This window comes from Emys orbicularis, chromosome 1 (genome assembly GCF_028017835.1).
Source record: "Emys orbicularis isolate rEmyOrb1 chromosome 1, rEmyOrb1.hap1, whole genome shotgun sequence".
NCBI classification, from domain to species: Eukaryota; Metazoa; Chordata; order Testudines; family Emydidae; genus Emys; species Emys orbicularis.
In genome coordinates, this window is record NC_088683.1 from 96475182 (window position 1) to 96494488 (window position 19307).

The 19307-nt window shown below is 45.4% G+C and overlaps 1 protein-coding gene across 1 annotated transcript in view; it reads left to right on the forward strand.

Moving 5' to 3' along the window:
• Positions 1-15373, forward strand: part of SLC25A17 (solute carrier family 25 member 17) — a 51863-nt gene extending 36490 nt beyond the window's left edge. Inside the window, exons 7-9 of the mRNA XM_065406586.1 lie at positions 11701-11796; positions 13918-14000; positions 14743-15373. Coding sequence (XP_065262658.1) covers positions 11701-11796; positions 13918-14000; positions 14743-14890 — 327 coding nt within the window. The 3' untranslated portion in view covers positions 14891-15373. The remainder of the gene's footprint in view (positions 1-11700; positions 11797-13917; positions 14001-14742) is intronic.
• The last annotated feature ends 3934 nt before the right edge of the window (positions 15374-19307 follow it).

The following is a 19307-nucleotide window of genomic DNA, read 5'->3' on the forward strand; positions in this document are numbered from 1 at the left end:
CCAGGGATTTTGCAGGTTGCCCAATTCCCTGCCTACAGTTTGGGTTTCCCAGCAAGTCAGACTTTCTAAGCAAGCCTGCTTTGCTTTCTCGCCAGACGCTATAAGCAGCAGAATTGCCCATAGTCATAGTGTACTACACACCTTGTCCTAAGCAAGCATATTTATTCTTAAGGTGAAAGCATTATAGAGAAAACAAATTAAAAACAATAGAAGAACATACGTTGCTAATAAGCTTACCAGAGAGAACCTCATTTCCAACAAGGGCTCTGGCAAGTGATCAATGCTTCACATCTCACCAGGGGGGTTCTGTGGTGATGTGTTCATAACAGCTGTTAGTTCAGAACAAGAATCCCCATGAATCTGTGAATCATTCCTTTGTAAAGTTTGGGCCTCTGATATTGTCCTCAAGTAACAGGTAATCAGCAGATGGTCCTTCCTCATGGTGAAACTTCAAAAGGATGAGTTCTTGCATAATCTGTGTGTGTATATGCAAATATAGTGTGTCTGTGTGTGTATATACATATATACACACACACACTATATAAAACAGACTCTTAAGGCCAAAGTGACTGAACTTGAGGAGCTAAGGGAGACAGAGAGGCACATAGAGGAGACTTTCAGGGACACAATAGAGCGGTCTCACCCCAGTTTGACAGCCTCTGTGCTGGATGATGGAGGATGAAAGTCTCAGATAAGGAGAGCTTCAGGCTAGAGCGGAGGGAAACTGTCCCATAGTTGGGGACTTTCAGATGACGTGCTAAAGGAGCACTCAAGGAAGAGAAGGCCATTGTGGAGAAACTAAATGAATCTTTGCATAGATCTTCACTGCAGAGGATGTGGGGGAGATCCACACACCTGAGCCATTCTTTTTAGGTGACAGATCTGAGGAAACTGTCCTATATTGAGGTGTCAGTAGAGGTGGTTTCCGAACAAATTGATAAACAGTAATAGGTCACCAGGACCAGATGGTATTCACCTAAAAGCTCTGAAAGAACTCAAATATGAAATTGCAGAACTACTAACTCTGGTATGTAACCTATTGCTAAATCAGCCTGTGTACCAGATGACTGGAAGGTAAATAATGTAATACCTATTTTTAAAAAAGGCTCAAGAGATTATCCTGGCAATTACAGGCCAGTAAGTATCTGGCAGATTGGATGAAACTATAGTAAAAAACAGAATTGTCAAGACACATATATGAACATGATATGTTGCGGAATAGTCAACATGGCTTTTGTAAAGGGAAAAATCATGTCTCACCAATCTGTGAGAATTCTTTGAGGGAGTCAGCAAGCATGTGGACAAAAGTGATCCAGTTGATATAGTGTACTTGGACTTTCAGAAAGTCTTTGACAGGTCCCACACCAAAGGCTCTTAAGCAAAGTAAGCAGTCATGGACTAAGAGGGAAGGTCCTCTCATGGTTCAGTACTGGTTAAAAGATAGGAAACAAAGGGTAGGAAGAAATGGTCAGTTTTTACAACAGAGTGGGGTAAATAGCAGGGTCCCTGTAGTGAGGCGGATTGGCTGCTCACAGACCCGGAGGGGGAGGGGCCCCTCACTTTGAACCCTGGTGGGCGGAGCCACTCCATGCTCAACCCTCCCGCCGGAAGTTCAGGGGGCAGGACAGGAAGTACAAAAGGCGGGCTGGATCACTCAGTTGGGGCCCAGCCACCGGAGGAGCCAGATGCCTCCTGCAAGCTCCCGAGCTGGGAGGCTGCCACAGACCCCGAGGAAGCTGAGGACTAGCCAGGGACATTTACAGACCCGAACATGGAGGAGCTCCAAGCCCTGACAGAGGCCCTCTTCCTGGATGACCCTCTACAGAGCCAGGTGTGTCCTGAGGGGGAGTTAGGAAGTGGCCCAGGGGTAGCTGACCCCTGTCTGGCTGCAACGCTGCCAGCGAGTGAGTCACCGTGTTGTGGTCAGGATCTCTGCTGACCCAGTGGCAGACCACGCTGCCGCTGCTAGGGCCCTGGACCGGGACACAGTGGAGTAGGTGGGCCTGCGTCCCCCCTGCCACCCCAATCCGTGAGTGGCAGTCTCCCCCTCTCTTAGGCAAGAAGCCTGCGCTTGTCAGCCCTCCGCTAGAGTTAGGAGGCCCGACTGTTTTGCAGCTCAGCCTGAGTACAGGCCGGAGCTCTCAGACTCTTTGTTGCCCCGCCCTGACCAGGGGCTGGGCTCTGTAACCGTGTTTGTCGTTCAGCCCTGATCACAGACCCATGCTCACGTCTCCCGTCGTCCCGCTGATTCCCCACTCCAGGCGACCTCCCAGAGACGTAGTGAGGCAAATTGGCCACCCACAGACCCAGAGGGGGAGGGGCCATTCCCCCCAATGGACTGCAGTCCCCAAAGGATCTGTACTGGGACCTTTGCTGTTCAACATTCATAAATTATCTGGAAAAAGGGGTAAACAGTGAAGTGTCAAAATTTGCAGACTATGAAATTACTCAAGGTACTTAAGTCCAAAACTGACTGTGAGGACTTACAAAGGGATCTCTCTTGACTAGATGACAAAATAGCAGATGAAATTCAGTGTTAAGTGCAAAGTACAGTAACTCCTCACTTAACGTTCCTGAAAAATGCGACTTTAAGTGAAACGATGTTAAGCGAATCCATTTCCCCATAAGAATTAATGTAAATGGGAGGGTTAGGTTCCAGGGAAATTTTTTTCACCAGACAAAAAACTATATATTATATAGATATACACACAGTATACGTTTTAAACAAACAGTTTAATACTGTTCACAGCTATGATGATTGTGATGCTTGGTTGAGGTGGTGAAGTTAGAGGGTGGAAGAGGGAGGGATATTTCCCAAGGAATGCCTTGCTGCTAAATCAGTGGTTCTCAAACTTTTGTACTGGTGACCCCTTTCACATAGCAAGCCTCTGAGTGCGACCCCCCCATATAAATTAAAAATACTTTTTTATATATTTAACACTATTTTAAATGCTGGAGGCAAAGCAGGGTTTGGGGTGGAGGCTGACAGCTCACGACCCCCCATGTAATAACCTTGTGACCCCCTGAGGGGTCCCGACCCCCAATTTGAGAACCCCTGATGAACTAGCACTGGGCTGAGCCCTCAAGGGTTAACACATTGTTGTTAATGTAGCCTCACACTCTACAAGGCAGCAGGAACACGAGGGAGGGAAGATAGCATAGCAGACAGTGACAGACACACACCTTGTGTGTGGGAGAGAGAGAGAAATGCACACTGCCCTTTTAAGTAAGCTGACTCACTCTTAAGTGCATTGTCTTTAAGTGGATCAGGAAGTTGAGACAGCAGCTGCTGCTCCAGGCTCTCTCTGTCTCTCTCTCTTGTGTCCCCACCCTGCTCTATATGGAGGAGAAGGGGTAAGCGGGGTGTAGGAGCAGGGGGGAGGGGGACACCCTGACATTAACCCCCTCCTTCCCCCCCCCCACACACAGGGAGCAGCTCCAAGGCAGAGGGCAGGAGCAGCACATGGCAGTGGGGGGAGGGATAGCTGCAATTGCTAGCCTGCTGGCAGCTGCTGCACAGGGAACTTAGGGGAGCGGGGAGCTGATAGGAGGCTGCCGGTCCACCCTGGTTCCAAGCCCCCACCAGCTAGCTGCAACAGGCTGCTCTTCCTGCAAGCAGTGGACAAAGCAGGCGGCTGCCAAACAACGTTAGAAGGGAGCATTGCACAACTTTAAACGAGCATGTTCCCTAATTCATCAGCAACGTAACAACGAAACAACGTTAACCGGGACGACTTTAAGTGAGGAGTTACTGTAATGCACATTGGAAAACATACTCCCAACTATACCTAAAAATGATGGTGTCTATATTAGCTGTTATCACTCCTGAAAGAGATCTCGGCGTCATTGTGGATAGTTCTCTGGAAACATTCACTCAATACGCAGCGGTGGTCAAAAAAAGCTAACAGAATGTTAGGAACCATTAGGAGAGGGATAGATAATAAAACAGAAAATATCATAATGCCACTGTACAAATCCATGGTACACCCACACTGAATATTGTGTGCAGTTTTCATCCCATCTCAAAAAGGTATATTAGAATTGGAAAAAGTATAGAAATGGGCAACAAAAATGATTAAGGGTATGGAACAGCTTCCATATGAGGAGAGATTAAAGAGTGTGACTTTTCATCTTGGAAAAGAGATGACTAAGAGAGGACATGATAGAGGTCTATAAAATCATGAAGGGTGTGGAGAAAGTGAGTAGGGAAGTGTTACCTATCTCTTCACATGACACAAGAACTTAGGGGGTCACACAATTAAATTAATAGGCAGCAGGTTTAAAACAAACAAAAGGAAGTACTGTATTTTTTCACACAAAGCACAGTCAATCTGTGGAATTCCTTGCCATGGGATGTTTTGAACACCAAAAATATCATTGGGTTTAAAAAAAGGATTAGTAAATTCATGGAGGATAGGTCCATCAATGGCTATTAGCCAAGATGATCAGGGGTATAACCCCATGCTCCAGGTGTCCCTAAACCTCCAACTTGCTAGAAGCATCTGGCACTGGCCACTGAGAGAGACAGGATACTGGGGTAGATGGATCATTAGTCTGAGTTATGGTCATTCTTCTGTTCTTATGTATTCATCTTCCCCAGAAATTTCCTGGGAAACCCACTTAATTTTAAAAGTTCACTTATCTGACATTTGAAGCTCTAGGGTCTACATTAGTCATGTCTCTCCCTCCAGAGATGTTAATACAATTCCACAACATTACATAAACATTTGTATTATTAATACAATGAACACCTAAGATACTTAAACTTAATTTAATAAGGTTTAGCTTTTTTCAATATGGTTTGTCCAGGATATCACTGGAAATTGCCATATCTGTCATACCCTTCTCTTGGATAAATTAAATATATTGAGCTTCTTAAAGCTTACTATGAGGCATATATTCAAGACCTCAAATCATTCTTGTAGCTTTTTTCTGAACCCTTTTCAATTTTTCAACATCCTTTTTGAAGTGTGGACACCAGAAGTGGACAGAGTATTCCAGGAATGGTCTCACCAATGCTGTGTATGATGCCACCTTTCTACTCCTACTTGATATTCCCCTACTTATGCATCCAAGGATTGTATTTGCCCTCTTAGTGACAACATTGCACTGTTCATTTGGTTATCTACAATTACACCTAAGTCCTTTTCACTGTCACTGCATTCCAGGATACTGTCTCGCATCTTGTAAGTGCAACCTACATTTGTTGTTCTTAGATATCTGTCCTTGCATTTTAGGAGCAACAAGGTGGATGAGATAATATCTTTTATTGGACTAAGTTCTGTTGGTGAAAGAGACAAATGTTTAAGCTTCCCAGAGCTCTTCTTCAGGTGTGGAATAGATAGCCATGTCATAAATAAATACAAGATGGGACAGATGAAGTATAAGAGGTTTACACATGTTGCAAGAAACCACTTAAAACGAAGTGGGCAATTAACACCTCTGCAGTCATAGGACAGAGGAGAGTTAGTAGATTACAAACTGTTATAATGAACCATAAAACTAGCCTCTGCTGAAACCATGAGTTTTAGTGTCTAGCAGAGTTATACATTTAAATTCCTGTGCTTGGCTTTTGAAGGTGTTGTGCAGGTTTCCTTTGAGGATGAGGACTGATAGGTTAGATACAGAGTGATCGCTTTGTGAAAAGTGTTTGCCCATAGGTGATAGGGTTTTTTTGGCTGTTATCATGTTTCTATGTGAGTTCATTCAACAGCATAGTGATTATATGGTTTCACCAACGTAGTTGTTCCTGGCACATCAAATGTGAAGCCCAAAAACTTGTCTGTTTCACCAACAGACATTGGTCCAATAAAAGATAATATTTCACCAACTTTGTCTATTTCATATCTTGGCACCAACATGGCTACAACACTGCAACCTTGCATTTTAATATAGCCAAATGCATGTTGTTCAAACGAGCCCATCTTACTAAGCAATCCAGACTCATCTGCATGACTCACCTATTTCCATCATTATTTACTACTCCACCAATTTTGTGTAATCTGCAAATTTTACCAGAATTGATTTTATATTTCCTTCCAGATCATTGACAAAGATATTGAATAGCATTGAACCAAGAACAGATTCCACCAAGGCCCCACTAGAAATCCCCCGAGGTGGAGGATTCCCCATTTGCAATTACTTTTTATGACCTATTTAATTCATTTAATATAGACTACATTGATTTTTGTATAGAGCTTATTTTTTATCAGAATGTCATCCAGGACTAAATCAGTGCCTTACAGAAGTCCAAGTATATTATGTCAACACAATTATCTTTATCAACCAAACTTGTAAGTTATTCAAAAACAGTACCAAATTTGTTTGACAAGACCTATTTTCCATAAAACCCTGTTGATTGGCATTCACTTTGCTTCCTTTTTTAAATTATCTACAGATCGTATCCATATCAACCTTCCCATGGTTTTGCCTGGGAGTGATGTCAGACTAATCAGCCTATACCTGGGTCATCACATTTACTCTTTTTTAAATATTGACAAAACATTTCCTTTTTTCAGAGTTCTCTGGAGCTTCCCCAGTATTCCAAGATTTGTTAAAAATCAACATCAGTGGTTCAGAGCGCTCCTCGGTCCAATTCTTTTAATACCCCTGGATGCAAATTATCTGGTCCTTCTAGTTTGAAAATGCTTAACTTTAATAGTTGCGCTTTAATATTTGCCATAGGTATTGATGGAATAGAAAGTATTTCCTTATCTCTGTAAGATATGAATACGTCAGGCTGCTTTATTCCAAATACAGAACAGAAATATTTATTGACTATTTCTGCCTTTTCTGCATTGCTATTGACAATTTTACCATCCTTATCTACTGTTGGATCTATACCATTGTTAGGATTTCATTTGTTCCTGATATATTTAAAGAATTCCTTATTGTCCTTAATCCTACTGGCCATAGTAATTTTTTTATTTTTTTATACCTTTATTTTCCTTTGTCAACTGTCTGCATTTCCTAACTGCTGATTTATACTCATTGCTATCCACTTTCCTATTTTTTCATTTGTTATATGTATTCTTTTTTATTTTAATTGATACTTTCATTTCCTCTTTTAACTAGGATTTCTTTTCACACAAGAAGCCTTCTTATGTGTGTAACGGGATTCCCGGGATGCAGCCTGGAACTATGGGACCGCTGTGCCCCCTTAACTCTCCAGCCTGGGCTGTCACTCACAATGTTTTGCTAGTGATAAATGCTTTGCTAGTGCCTCCAGGCACCATTATCACTCAGCACAACCGCATATGCAGCCCCACACCCAGCTAGATTGCATGAGTGCTCCTAGAGCCACTCATGAATCACACAAAGAAAGGCACCAGCCAAATCCCCCCAGCTCCCAGCCTTGTACCTCAGGAATATACCGTCTTGCACTGCTAAAGATGAGCAGTGCAAATTTATTAATTGGTTCACCACTTCATCAATGGAAAGTGGATATACACTAGCCTTTGCAAACCTGAGCAGATTTACCACACACTTCAGGCAAACTCACGGGTAAAGATAAACAGCTAAACAAATGTATTGACTACAAAGGATAGATTTTAAGTGATATTAAGTGATAGGCAAAAAGTCAGAGTTAGTTACCAAAACAAAAGAAAATATAAGCACACAGTCTAAACTCTCAACCTTATTAGACTGGGCAACATCTAGATTAAGGAGTTTTTTTGACCCCACTGGATATTGCAGTCCTTAATATTAGGGCTACCATACGTCCGGATTTCCCCGGACATGTCCGGCTTTTCGGTCTATAAATAGCCGTCCGGGGGGGATTTTAAAAAAATCTAAAAATGTCCGGGATTTCCCCCCGGTCGGCTATTTATAGATAGAAAAGCGTCGGCCAAGCGCCGCTGGGCACCCAAAGCCCCTTCCCGGCTCCCCCCATCCCCTGCAGCCTTACCACGCTGTCCGGCCCGCAGCTGTCTTCCCCCTCCTCCCCTCCCCGAACGCTCCGCCCCCTGCTCCTCCCCCTCCCCTGCTTCCCACGAATCAGATCTTCGCGGGAAGTGTGAAAAAAAGCAGGGGCAAGCGGGAGGCAGCAGCAGGTAAGCTGGAGCGGAGGGGCGCAAGGAGGCAAGCTCCGGGGAGGCGCAGCCCTGGCCGAGCGGCTCCCTCCGGCCCGAGCGGCGCCCAGCTGCCCCAGCGGCTCCAGCCCAGCTCGGGCCCCAGCACCCCCAGCCCGGACCCGGCCCGGCTTGGGCCCCAGCAGCGCCGGCCCGGCTCGGGCCCCAGCCCGGACCCGGCCCGGCTCGGGCCCCAGCACCCCCAGCCCGGACCCGGCCCAGCTCGGGCCCCAGCAGCACCGGCCCGGCTCGGGCCCCAGCACTCCCGGCCCGGACCCGGCCCGGCTCAGGCCCCAGCACCCCCAGCCCGGACCCGGCCCGGCTCGGGCCCCAGCACCCCCGGCCCGGACCCGGCCCGGCTTGGGCCCCAGCACGCCCGGACCCGGCCCGGCTCGGGCCCCAGCACCCCCGGCCCGGCTTGGGCCCCAGCAGCGCCGGCCGAGCACCTCTGGCCCGGCCCCAAGCCCCGCAACCCCGGCCGGAGCGCAGCCCGATTCCTGGGCTCTTTAAAGCCGGCCCTGGTTCAGGGGACAGGGAGGGGGGGTTGGATGGGTCGGGAGTTTGGGGGGGGGGCTGTCAGGGGGGCAAGGGTGTGGAGAGGGGTTGGGACAGTCAGGGACAGGGAGCGGGGGGGTTAGATGGGTCTGGGGTTCTGGGGGGGCTGTCGGGGCAGGGGTGTGGAGAGGGGTCGAGGCAGGCAGGTAGCAGAGGGGGTTGGATGGGTCAGGAGTTCTGGGGGTCCTGTCGGGGGCGGGGAGCAGTTGGATAGGGCATGGGAGTCCCCGGGGGTCTGTCTGGGGGTGGGGGTGTGAATATGGGGTGGGGGTGTGGATAAGGGTCGGGGCAGTCAGGGGACAGGTAGGGTCGTAGGGCGTTCTCAGGAGGGGGCAGTCAGGGGACAAGAAGCAGGGCGGCTTAGATAAACGGTGGGGTCCTAGGGGGCAGTTAGTGGCAGGGGTCCCAGGAGGGGGCAGTCAGGGGACAAGGAGCGGGGGGGGTTGGGGGTTCTGAGGGGGGCAATCGGGGTGGGAAGTGGGAGGGAGTGGATGGGGGGGCAGGGGCGGGGCTAGAGCGGGGCTCCCCCCCCCCAGTGTCCTCTTTTTTGCTTGTGGAAATATGGTAACCCTATTAATATACAGGTTTGTCCCTTAAACCTGAGCCAGTCTCTTCTGTTGGAGTCTCCAGTCTTCTGAGTGTCTTTGTTGCTTGCAGCATAGATGGGGGCAGGAGAAAGGCAAAGCATGTGGCCCCTGTGTTCTGTTTTATACCCTTAGTCCATGTACTTGGAGAACACAAGTCCAGGCATGTCTGGTGGGCATTGCTGAGTCACAAGGTGAAGCAATACCCTGGTATGTCTCCTGTGAGTGAGTCATTGAATTGTAACTCCTCTGCTGGACAATGGCTGGTGATATCTGTTCAGCATCTGTTGGTTACCTCTTCCCTCATCATTGTCTCCTTTGAGCTAGTATCTGGGCGCTTCCTACACCCACAGCATATTTTAGTGAAAACCATTGTCAAGGCTGTATCCCTACTTTGAACTTTAGGGTACAAATGTAGGGGCCTGCATGAAAACTTCTAAGCTTATCTACCAGCTTAGCTCTGGTCCGCTGCCACCATCTTAAGAATTCCCTCCCTGGGAAGCCTTGAGAAACCTTTCACCAATTCCCTGGTGAATACAGATCCAAACTCCTTGGATTTTAAACAAGGAGAAATTGACCCTTCCCCCCTCCTTCCTTTCACCAACTCCTGGTGAATACAGATCCAAACCCCCTTTGGATCTTAAAACAAGGAGAAATCAATCAGGTTCTTAAAAAGAAGGCTTTTAATTAAAGCAAAAGGTAAAAATCATCTCTGCAAAATCAGTATGGAAAATAACTTTACAGGGTAATCAAACTTAAAGAGCTCAGAGGAATCCCCTCTGTCTTAGGTTCAAAGTATAGCAAACAAGATAAGCACTCTGGTAAAAGGTACATTTACAAGTTGAGAAAAACAAAGTAAATCTAAGACGCCTTGCCTGGCTTTTACTTACAATTTTGAAATAAGAGAGACTTGTTTAGAAAGATGGGGAGAACCTGGATTGATGTCTGGTCCCTCTCAGTCCCAAGAGCGAACAACCCCTTAAAACAAAGGACACACACAAAAGCCTTTCCCCCCCCAAGATTTGAAAGTATCTTGTCCCCTTATTGGTCCTTGGGGTCAGGTGTCAGCCAGGTTACCCGAGCTTCTTAACCCTTTACAGGTAAAAGGATTTGGAGTCTCTGGCTAGGAGGGATTTCATAGCACTGTACACAGGAGAGCTGTCACCCTTCCCTTTATAGTTATGACAACCATATAACACAATTCTTATAATTTCGTATGCATTGATGATATACATATTTAGATAGAACAATGGCTTCCAGTAGATCATAACCTTTCCCCTGATATCTTACATGGCATGCTTTATATGCAAGATTACAATTATATATCAATGAGGAATATGGGGGTTACAGGACGCTCCCACAAAGTATAGAATGTCACAATATGATTGCAGATTTGTGGGTTTTCTGGGCATGTAAAAAAGCATTCTTTAACTCTTCATTATCACTTTTATTTTTATGTTTAAATGTTTTCTCCCACTCGATTTTTCTCATGTTTGTTTTTAGCACCAGGAATTTGTTCATTTTTAAAGCACCAAGTACGTATATATTACTGGTCAGGACTACATTCTGTTTGCACACAACAAATGAAATTAGTGTTTGATCACGTGCATCTGAGCAATCATCAGTTTTTAGGTCAATGATCAGTTCATCTTTATTGCTTAGACTGAGGTCTAATAGTGCAACCAACTTGGGGTAATTCTGTATGTTTGACACACTGTTTTTTTGTGCTAGAAAGTTACCATCTATAAATTTTAGAACTCAAGGATGCTTTACTAATGGCAGCATGAGAACTCTAACATATGTTTCCATGATGGAAATAACCCTTGATAACTCAGTGTTTCTAGACATTAAGGCCCAGCTTGACAAAGCCCTGGCTGGGACGATTTAGTTGGTGTTGGTCCTGCTTTGAGCAGGGGATTGGACTAGATGACCTCCTGAGGTCTCTTCCAACCCTAATCTTCTATGATTCTATGATTGCACATAGATGTTTATGGATCTGCTCATCCTATTCCCTTATCTGCTTTAATGGCCTGTAACAGATCTCCACCAGTACCTCATCTTGTGATTTATCAGATCATTGAACCATAAGCAGTTCAGATCCTGTTCCTCTCAATTGTCAATAATTTTAAAGCTCGTAATGGTATCTTTCATGTAGAGTGCCATCCCCCTCCCTTCTACCTGCTCTTTTTGCTAAATAGGGTGTATCCAGTGACTTTAAAACATTCCAGTCATGTGGCTCCTCCCACTGGGTTTCAGTAATGGAGATATGAGATATGCAAGAGGTTGTTGTAAATCCTCTCTCTAACTGTGCGGGTTTATTTATAGTTTTGACCCTGAAAAGGGAGAAGTATCAGAAATTCCATGAAGTCCACTAGGGATTTTGCTATTGATTTTATGTGGAAAGCACTCAGACATTATGGTGATAGGTATAAAACTGTAACATCTGATCTGTTTCTTCATGCAAGTAATATTTTCCTTACACTGTTGAACAGCTTACCTCTTTGGATGCATTCGTCATTGGTGCAGTAGCTAAGGCAGTTGCCACCACCATCACCTACCCCATGCAGACAGTACAATCAATTTTGCGGGTGAGTATTTGTTACACTGAAAATAGGTCCATCTAACTCCAGGCGAAGGCAGCTCTGCCTCTGGAGGCCACTACTGTACAACCCAAGACCTGTCTATTCACGAGTCTTTGCTAGACGGACTTCTCTTATCTTGCTGATTATTTTGAAGGTCATTGGCAGGTCTCACCATTTGTAAGGGCCTAGACTTGGGCTTTTTTGTTGCCTTGCCAATGGAGCCTGCCGGAACTTCAGTAGGCATAGGGCAGTCTCATAAGCAGCTAATAGTAATTACAATATAACGCATTTGTGTAGTGTCTTCCACAAAAACTCTTGAGGCACCTTACAATTTAAGTGCTGCATAAAATGTGAATTTAAAGGCTGCATAAAATGTGGATTCTGAATATAAATAGAAAATAGGTTCCATAACCATGGAAAATAAATTTTAAAGACTAAATACTAAAGAGCAAATGATTGAAGGTAAACTAAAAAAGCAAATAATATACATAAGGTTTGCTTTTAGTCAGACCACTACTTGCTTTCAGCGGTGGCCAATATTTGACGCATTAGAGGAAAGTGAACTCATAAATAATGCACCTAGCCAGTTGCCCAGTGTTGTACACTAATTGGAGTGGTGAGGGAATCGCTCACTCCTGATCCTTGGAAGCAGTCAGTTCATCTTGCAGCATGTAATGTGAATACCTTTATTTTAGCTTGGGTAACTATACATGTTGACATTGGTGTAGTATTATAACAGAGATAAAAATTTTAGTAACTATTCAAAGTCATATCTGCTTACTTTAATACTAAGTAGTTAGCACTGCAGAGCCAAGTGTGGTAGAATTAGCTGGATGTTTGCATGGAGCATGGATCATCAATAATGCTCTGTGTTTGTTACAGAGGTCGCAGAAGTCACGGATTCCGTGACTTCCTGTGAGCTCCGTGACTTCTGCAGCGGCCGGTGTGGCTGACTCCAGGGCCACCCGAGCAGCTGGACCTGGGGCCAGCTGCTCGGGCAGCCCTGGGGACAGCTACACTGGCCACTGCTGGAGTGGCTCTGCAGCCAGCCCCTCAGGTGGCCTCACAGCCAACCATACCAACTGTTGCTCTGACGGCCTGAGCAGCTGGCTCCGGGACCGCCCGAGCAGCGGCCGATGCGGCTGGCCCTGGGGACTGCCTGAGCAGCAGTCCCAGTGGCAGCGGGAGCAGCCATTGTGATCCCGGGGTGGCCAGAGCAGTGGGGCTCCTCTCTTCCCTCCCTCCCCCCCCGCCCGTTGCCAGAGCAGCAGTAAAGTCCCCCCCAACCCCCCTCGCAGCTGATGTTGCAGGCTCTCCCCCCCCAGTCGTCGTCGTCGTCCCCCCCCCCCCCTCAAAAAAAAAAAAAAGATTCAGTCAGAGGTATTTATGGTATAAATCATGGACAGGTCACGGGCCGTGACGTTTTGTTTCTTGCCGGTGACCTGTCCATGACTTTTACTAAAAATACCCGTGATTAAATCTTAACCTTAATCATCAATACAGTTGTAAATGAAGTTCCAGTGCTAGCACTAAATTCTGCCCGTGCTTACACCTGTGTAATTTCACTGAAGTTAACAGCTTTGCATAGATGGGAGGGCATAATCTGTCCTGGTGAATCTTTAACTCAGTGATGTACAAGTCAGAAAGATCTCCGCTTGAATTTCAGATCCCAGATTGATTTTTGCAGGACTGTTAATTAAAAAAATAAGCTTGAAAATGAGAATTGTTTTCCAGGGAGTCAATGAAACATAATAGCATTGTGTAGTTCCGTGTTTATGATTGGAATGGAACTGGAGTTTAAAATCAATAAGATTTCACTTCTAGCAAACAAAGATTTATTGCTGGAGGTATGATATCAGTTCAGTATAAACTCAGGTCAGTAAAACTCAGGGCAGTAAAAGCTTTGGCTACACTCTTGTGCACTAATTGCAACCTTTTGACAACAGCACAAGCTGGAAGACGTGAAAATAGATATAGGATAATCAATCTTAGAAATTACCATAGAATTTAGTAGCCTCTGCGCATTTTACCTGTTCATCAGGGTTCTCGGTCTGGTAGTGAGGGTTGTGGTTAGGAGGAAATAATCCCAATAAATTGTTAACACTGTTTCTTTCCTTTCCCTTTCAGTTTGGACGTCACAGATTGAACCCCGAAAACCGGACACTAGGCAGTCTTAAGAATGTTCTCTATCTTCTTCGACAGAGAGTAAGGTGAGCTTTCTAGTTTCTGTCTTAATGACGCACACTCCCACAAAAGAATGGGTTTTTAACATATTGGCAGTTAATATTGCTGGGCCTGACCATTATTTATTTTCACCCACTTGAACTAGTAACCCAGTTCCACTTGTCAAATATTGAAAACAGGGATGGGAGAGCAAGTAACTACTTTCAAATTAAATATCTGTATGTTGTTCAGAGTGAGGTGATTCTATAGATAGCAACTCAGTCAGCCTCTCCTCTGGAAAAGAGTTAAGTTTCCTGCAAAGAATGCTTACCCTTCTCTATTGAACCCATATGTTTCTAATCTAAGTAGTTAGGAGACTGGGGATAGGATAAGGAATCTTAATTCTGTGTCTGTAATTTAACTTCTAACTTTAATTAGTAATAGGTCAGTAGTCACTGTAGGACAGTGCTGTTCTAAGGCTGTTAGTTAGTTGGCCGATAAGTCTGACAGGCAAGTGTCTGCATCCTAACTGGCTTCTTTGCTAACAGTCTCTGCATAGAGGCCAAAAGTTGACTATGCCACGGAAACTGACTTACTCTCCTCAACAAAATATGAAGTATTTTGGTGGGGTAGAGTGTGTGAGAAGGTTGTTCAGTTTCCCATGCTTTATCCCTCTTCTAGGGATAAAAGAAGAGCTTCAGCATGCAGAGCTGTCAATGCAGCATTTCTCATTAGTGCTGTAATTTGCTTAGAGAAAACTTCACATTTGTCAAACCTGTTTCTTCTTAGGCGTTTTGGATTGGTGGGACTCTACAAAGGCCTTGAAGCAAAGCTCCTGCAGACGGTCCTCACTGCCGCGCTCATGTTCCTAGTCTATGAAAAACTGACTGCTGCTACCTTCACAGTCATGGGATTAAAGCATTCACAGAAGCACTGAGAAAGCGATCTTTGCAGCACAATGAGCATGGAAATAAACTGGGGGTCTGGAGAGGGAGATCCAATATCTGAGGACAGGCTGGGTAGCAAAGAATTCTCTCTCTAAGGTCACCTCCTTCTCCATTACTTTCCATTCTTATTGTCTCTGTCTCAGAAGCTGCGTGAGGAGAAATTTAGAGTGAAGTCCAGTAGGATTTCTGCCAGTCCTCTTTGTGGTGGCTTGTTCACTGTATTGACATTTTGCAACCCGATTGTGTTAAGAAATTAAATGGAAAAGATTATTTTAGCACCTAAAATTAAGATTTGTTAATTACTGGAGTGGTTTGGTTGGCTCTCTTAGGGGGAGGGAGTACTTTTACTGCACTTAATTTTCCTTTTTTTCAACTTGTTGTCAGCCGTTCTCCCTGTACTGGCTGTCAGCAGCTCCCTGTCAGGTGTTCATCTCACCTGATATTTGTTCATTAAAATAATTCATGCAGAACTGGGTTTCTGGCATAGTTCCCATTTAATTTCTGATTTTATTTTCTGGTGGAGCATGACTGGATGTTATTCCAAATATCTATCAGAAGATGAGACTTGTGAGAAACTAGAATGCTCATTTTAAGGGCTGAGTGTGCTGTCCCTTGGAACACCCTCTTCTCTTCCCCCCCCCCCCCCCCGTGAACTTGGAACCCAAACACAGATTCTGTATGAATGGCAATGCACCTGGCTTTCTCAAGCCACTGGATTGGCCAGTAACTGAATATAGGGATTTCCATACTGTAGCAGGCATGTATTCTGGCTAGTCTGGTATTCCAGCTCCTTCCCTCTTGAAACTAATTATTGGTTCATCTAATCCAGTACTGTGCCTCAAACAGGGACCAATGCTAGGTACCTCGGGGAGGAGAGTGAATCCCTCCTATAGCACACCTAATTGTAAATGTTGTTTTTCTTCCTGGCCTCTGCAGGTGGTCAGCTTGTGCCATGAAGCATGACATGAGGTAATTGTTGTCCCAGCTAGTGTAACTGCACGTGCTCTTCTTACTTATTTTTATTGTTGAATAGTCTTAGTTCATGAAATTCTGTTAAGTCCTATTATAGCCTTTGCCAGGCTTGCAGCAATAGCATTTTAATATGTGATCTCATAATCCACGTAAAATCATGCTGGGTCAGTAGTTGAATAGCAAAGACCTCTGGGGAAAAGTCAGGTACTGCAGGAAGTAGCATTTAGTAAATGGCACACTCTTGAGGCATTACTGATCCCATCCCTGTAGTGTTTGGGAATGCTGATCTGCCATTTTATGGATGAGAGTGAAAATTGAGGCCTTGACTGCCTAGCACTCTTTGTGAGAGTAGTAGAGTAAATCCAGCCCAAATTCTGACATGGATAATTCTATTCTGCCTATTTAAATTCCCCCTTCAGTTATAAGTGGATAATTTTTCAGTGGGACAACATCTTAATAATGATTGTCTCATGAACTACCTCTCCTTCCATTCATGATTGCAGGGACCACTTCCACTCCAGTTTGCATTTATAGTACATCCCTCTGATAATTACAGCAGTTGCTTACATAGGCAGGTGATATTAGTAGGGTATTTAATATTTTAAGCGTCTTTCAATGCAATTTAGTTGCTGGAATCAAGGAGAAGAATCAGCACCCTGTGATCTGTCACTCCCTGTAGACCACCTGTTAGTGTTTAATGGACCACTAGTGATCCACAGGTTAGAGTTTGAGAACTGCTATTGTGACAGATTGCTGTTACCAATCTGCCTGAGGCGTCACGTGATCAGGCTGAGGCCACAGGATCGTTTGGGGAGGAGATGACGAAACACACCACGTGTCTGAGTTTTAATTTAAAGCTTTATTAATAAAATAACAGCAGAGAGTGCTTGGGGAGGGGTTCCCCACGTCACTCAGAGGAAGAAAGAAAGCGTTAGTGCCCCAAGCCCTAACCCACTTTCATACTCTCACCCGCACTACCCGAGGCTGGCCAAGCCTGGGTGTAACGTAAGAAAAGAGAGGGAGGGGTGGACAGGAGTTCTTGTCCTGGGCCCAGGTCGTCCAGGGTCCGCTGTGATCTCCAACTTGCTTTGGCTCTCGGGAGGGTTTTTAAGTCCTGGGTTCTTTTGGGGGTGTTTGCCTTTTTTCTTTTGGGGGTGTTCACCTCTGTTCCTGGTGCTCTTTGTACCAGTCCAAACCGGCTTTCTGTGGCCTTCTCAGCTTTCCCCAAAATACACCAGCGGCCATGAGACAGTTATTTTTCCCTTGTTGACCTTGTCTCACTCCTTTTTTTGCGGCCCTGCAATTTATTCAGCCACTCTCCTTTCTCACGGCTGGTTGTGGGGGCTTGACTCCCCCCTTCTTTCTTGGCAGGTAGCAGAGTGTGTGCAATGGCCTTGGGCTGGAGTCAGCTCCTTATCTTCAGGTGTAGCTGGAACATCAAGTTAACCCGTTCTTTTCTCCTTTCCTCCCCCTCCGGCCTTTCGCCGCCTGTAAAGATACCTTTCGTTCCACACTTACACCTTTAACCCTTCCCAAAATGCCTTGCGATGCTTGCAACAGCGTTAGCAACATACAATGCTGATCTGCCTCCCCAGGGAACCCCCTGAGGGAGGGGGCCACTGGGTTGTGACACTATCTTCACTTCCTGCATTAAATGATGGTGTAGTATTGTTGTGCATTGCTAAACAGTTGTCGTGGCACATCCCAGAACTGGCTGTACTTTAGTGGTACACAGAGACATTCATATTTTCAGTATTTGTACAGTCAGTGAGTTTGTATAGTGCTTTGGAATGCACTTATCTGAAAGCTGCAGGTAATAAAATTAAAACCAGATCGTGCTCTCCAGTCAATAACTCCTTCTTACACATAACTAACAAGAACAGGACACTGCTTTCATTTTCCTAACAGCTAAGTCAAGTAAACCAACCAAACTCTTCAATCTGGTGCACCATACTGCAAAGGAAAAGGAGCTAGGTTTACTTCAGCCTGCCCAATCGCAAAATGGCTTGCTCCATTTGAGGGCTGCCAGCACAGGAGCATGTCTCATTTCTCCCTTTTGAAGGAAACTAGAGTCAGTTGCTGATCCCACTCTACTTCCTTGCTGATTCCTGCAGTAAAGGCTAGCACCTCTGATCCATTTATAGTAAACCAGATGAGCCTTTTTCATTGTATATTCACCCCAACACATGCCTCTGCAGATAAATGCTAAAAATAGCAGTGTAGACCTTCAGTCTGAGGTTGGAGCCTGGACTCTGAGATCCAGCCCTTTTCCTGGGTTTCTGAGCGTGGGCTTCAGCCCAAGCCCAAACATTTACACTGCTATTTTTAGCCCTGTAGCGTGAGCCATGTGAGCCCGGGTCAGTTAACCCTGGCTCTTAGACTCACTGTCATGAAACTCGTTCTGCAGTGCAGACATTCCCTGAGAGATGCTTATGTTACTTATACATCTTATGAGTTCCTCTCTTCTTAATTTTTATTTTACAGTACACCTCTACCTCAATATAACGCTGTCCTCGGGAGCCAAAAAATCTTACCGCGTTATAGGTGAAACCGCATTATATCGAACTTGCTTTGATCCGCCGGAGTGCGCAGGCCCCCCCCGGAGCACTGCTTTACCGCGTTATATCCGAATTTGTGTTATATCGGGTTGCGTTATATCGGGGTAGAGGTGTAACTCCTCACTTAACATCCTCCCAGTTAATGTTGTTTTGCTATTGGGTCGCTGACCTATTAGAGAACATACTCCTTTAAAGTCCTGCAGTGTTCCCTTATAATGTTGTTTGGCTCCAGCCACCTGCCAGGGACCGGGTCAGGGTACGGGGACTTGCCCCTTTCCACCGGCCTGGCGCCCCTGCACCCCAACCCCATTCCCTGGGTGGAATGCCAGGCGGGCGGAGAGGGGCAGAAGCCCCAGGCAGGCGGAACAGAGTGAGCTCCTGCGCCCTGACCCCACTTCCCAGCAGGAGCCCTGGGTGGGCGGAATGGGGTGAGCCCCTGTGCCCCGACCCACTACGCCCCTGCCTCAACCAATCTTCACAATCATCATTGGTGAGTAGAGTATTAAATTTTTTGTTTAAAATTATTTAAAACTTATACTGTATATGTATCTAATGTCTTTTGTCTGGCAAAAAAAATTTCCCTGGAACCTAACCCCCCCCATTTACATTAATTCTTATGGGGAAATTGGATTCACTTAACATTGTTTCGCTTAAAGTAGCATTTTTCAAGAACATAACTAGGACGTTAAGTGAGGAGTTACTGTACGATCATTCACAAACATTTTTATTGAAATAGGGTATACGCTGAACAAGTGGTCAGCACAGCAAGGGGAGTTCTATTTTGAACCTCACTTCCAGAATTGTTACAAGCCACTACATCACTTTCCTTTTTCTGCTAAAGGTTCCACGTGGAGCAATATGGTTATGAGAAAAGGAA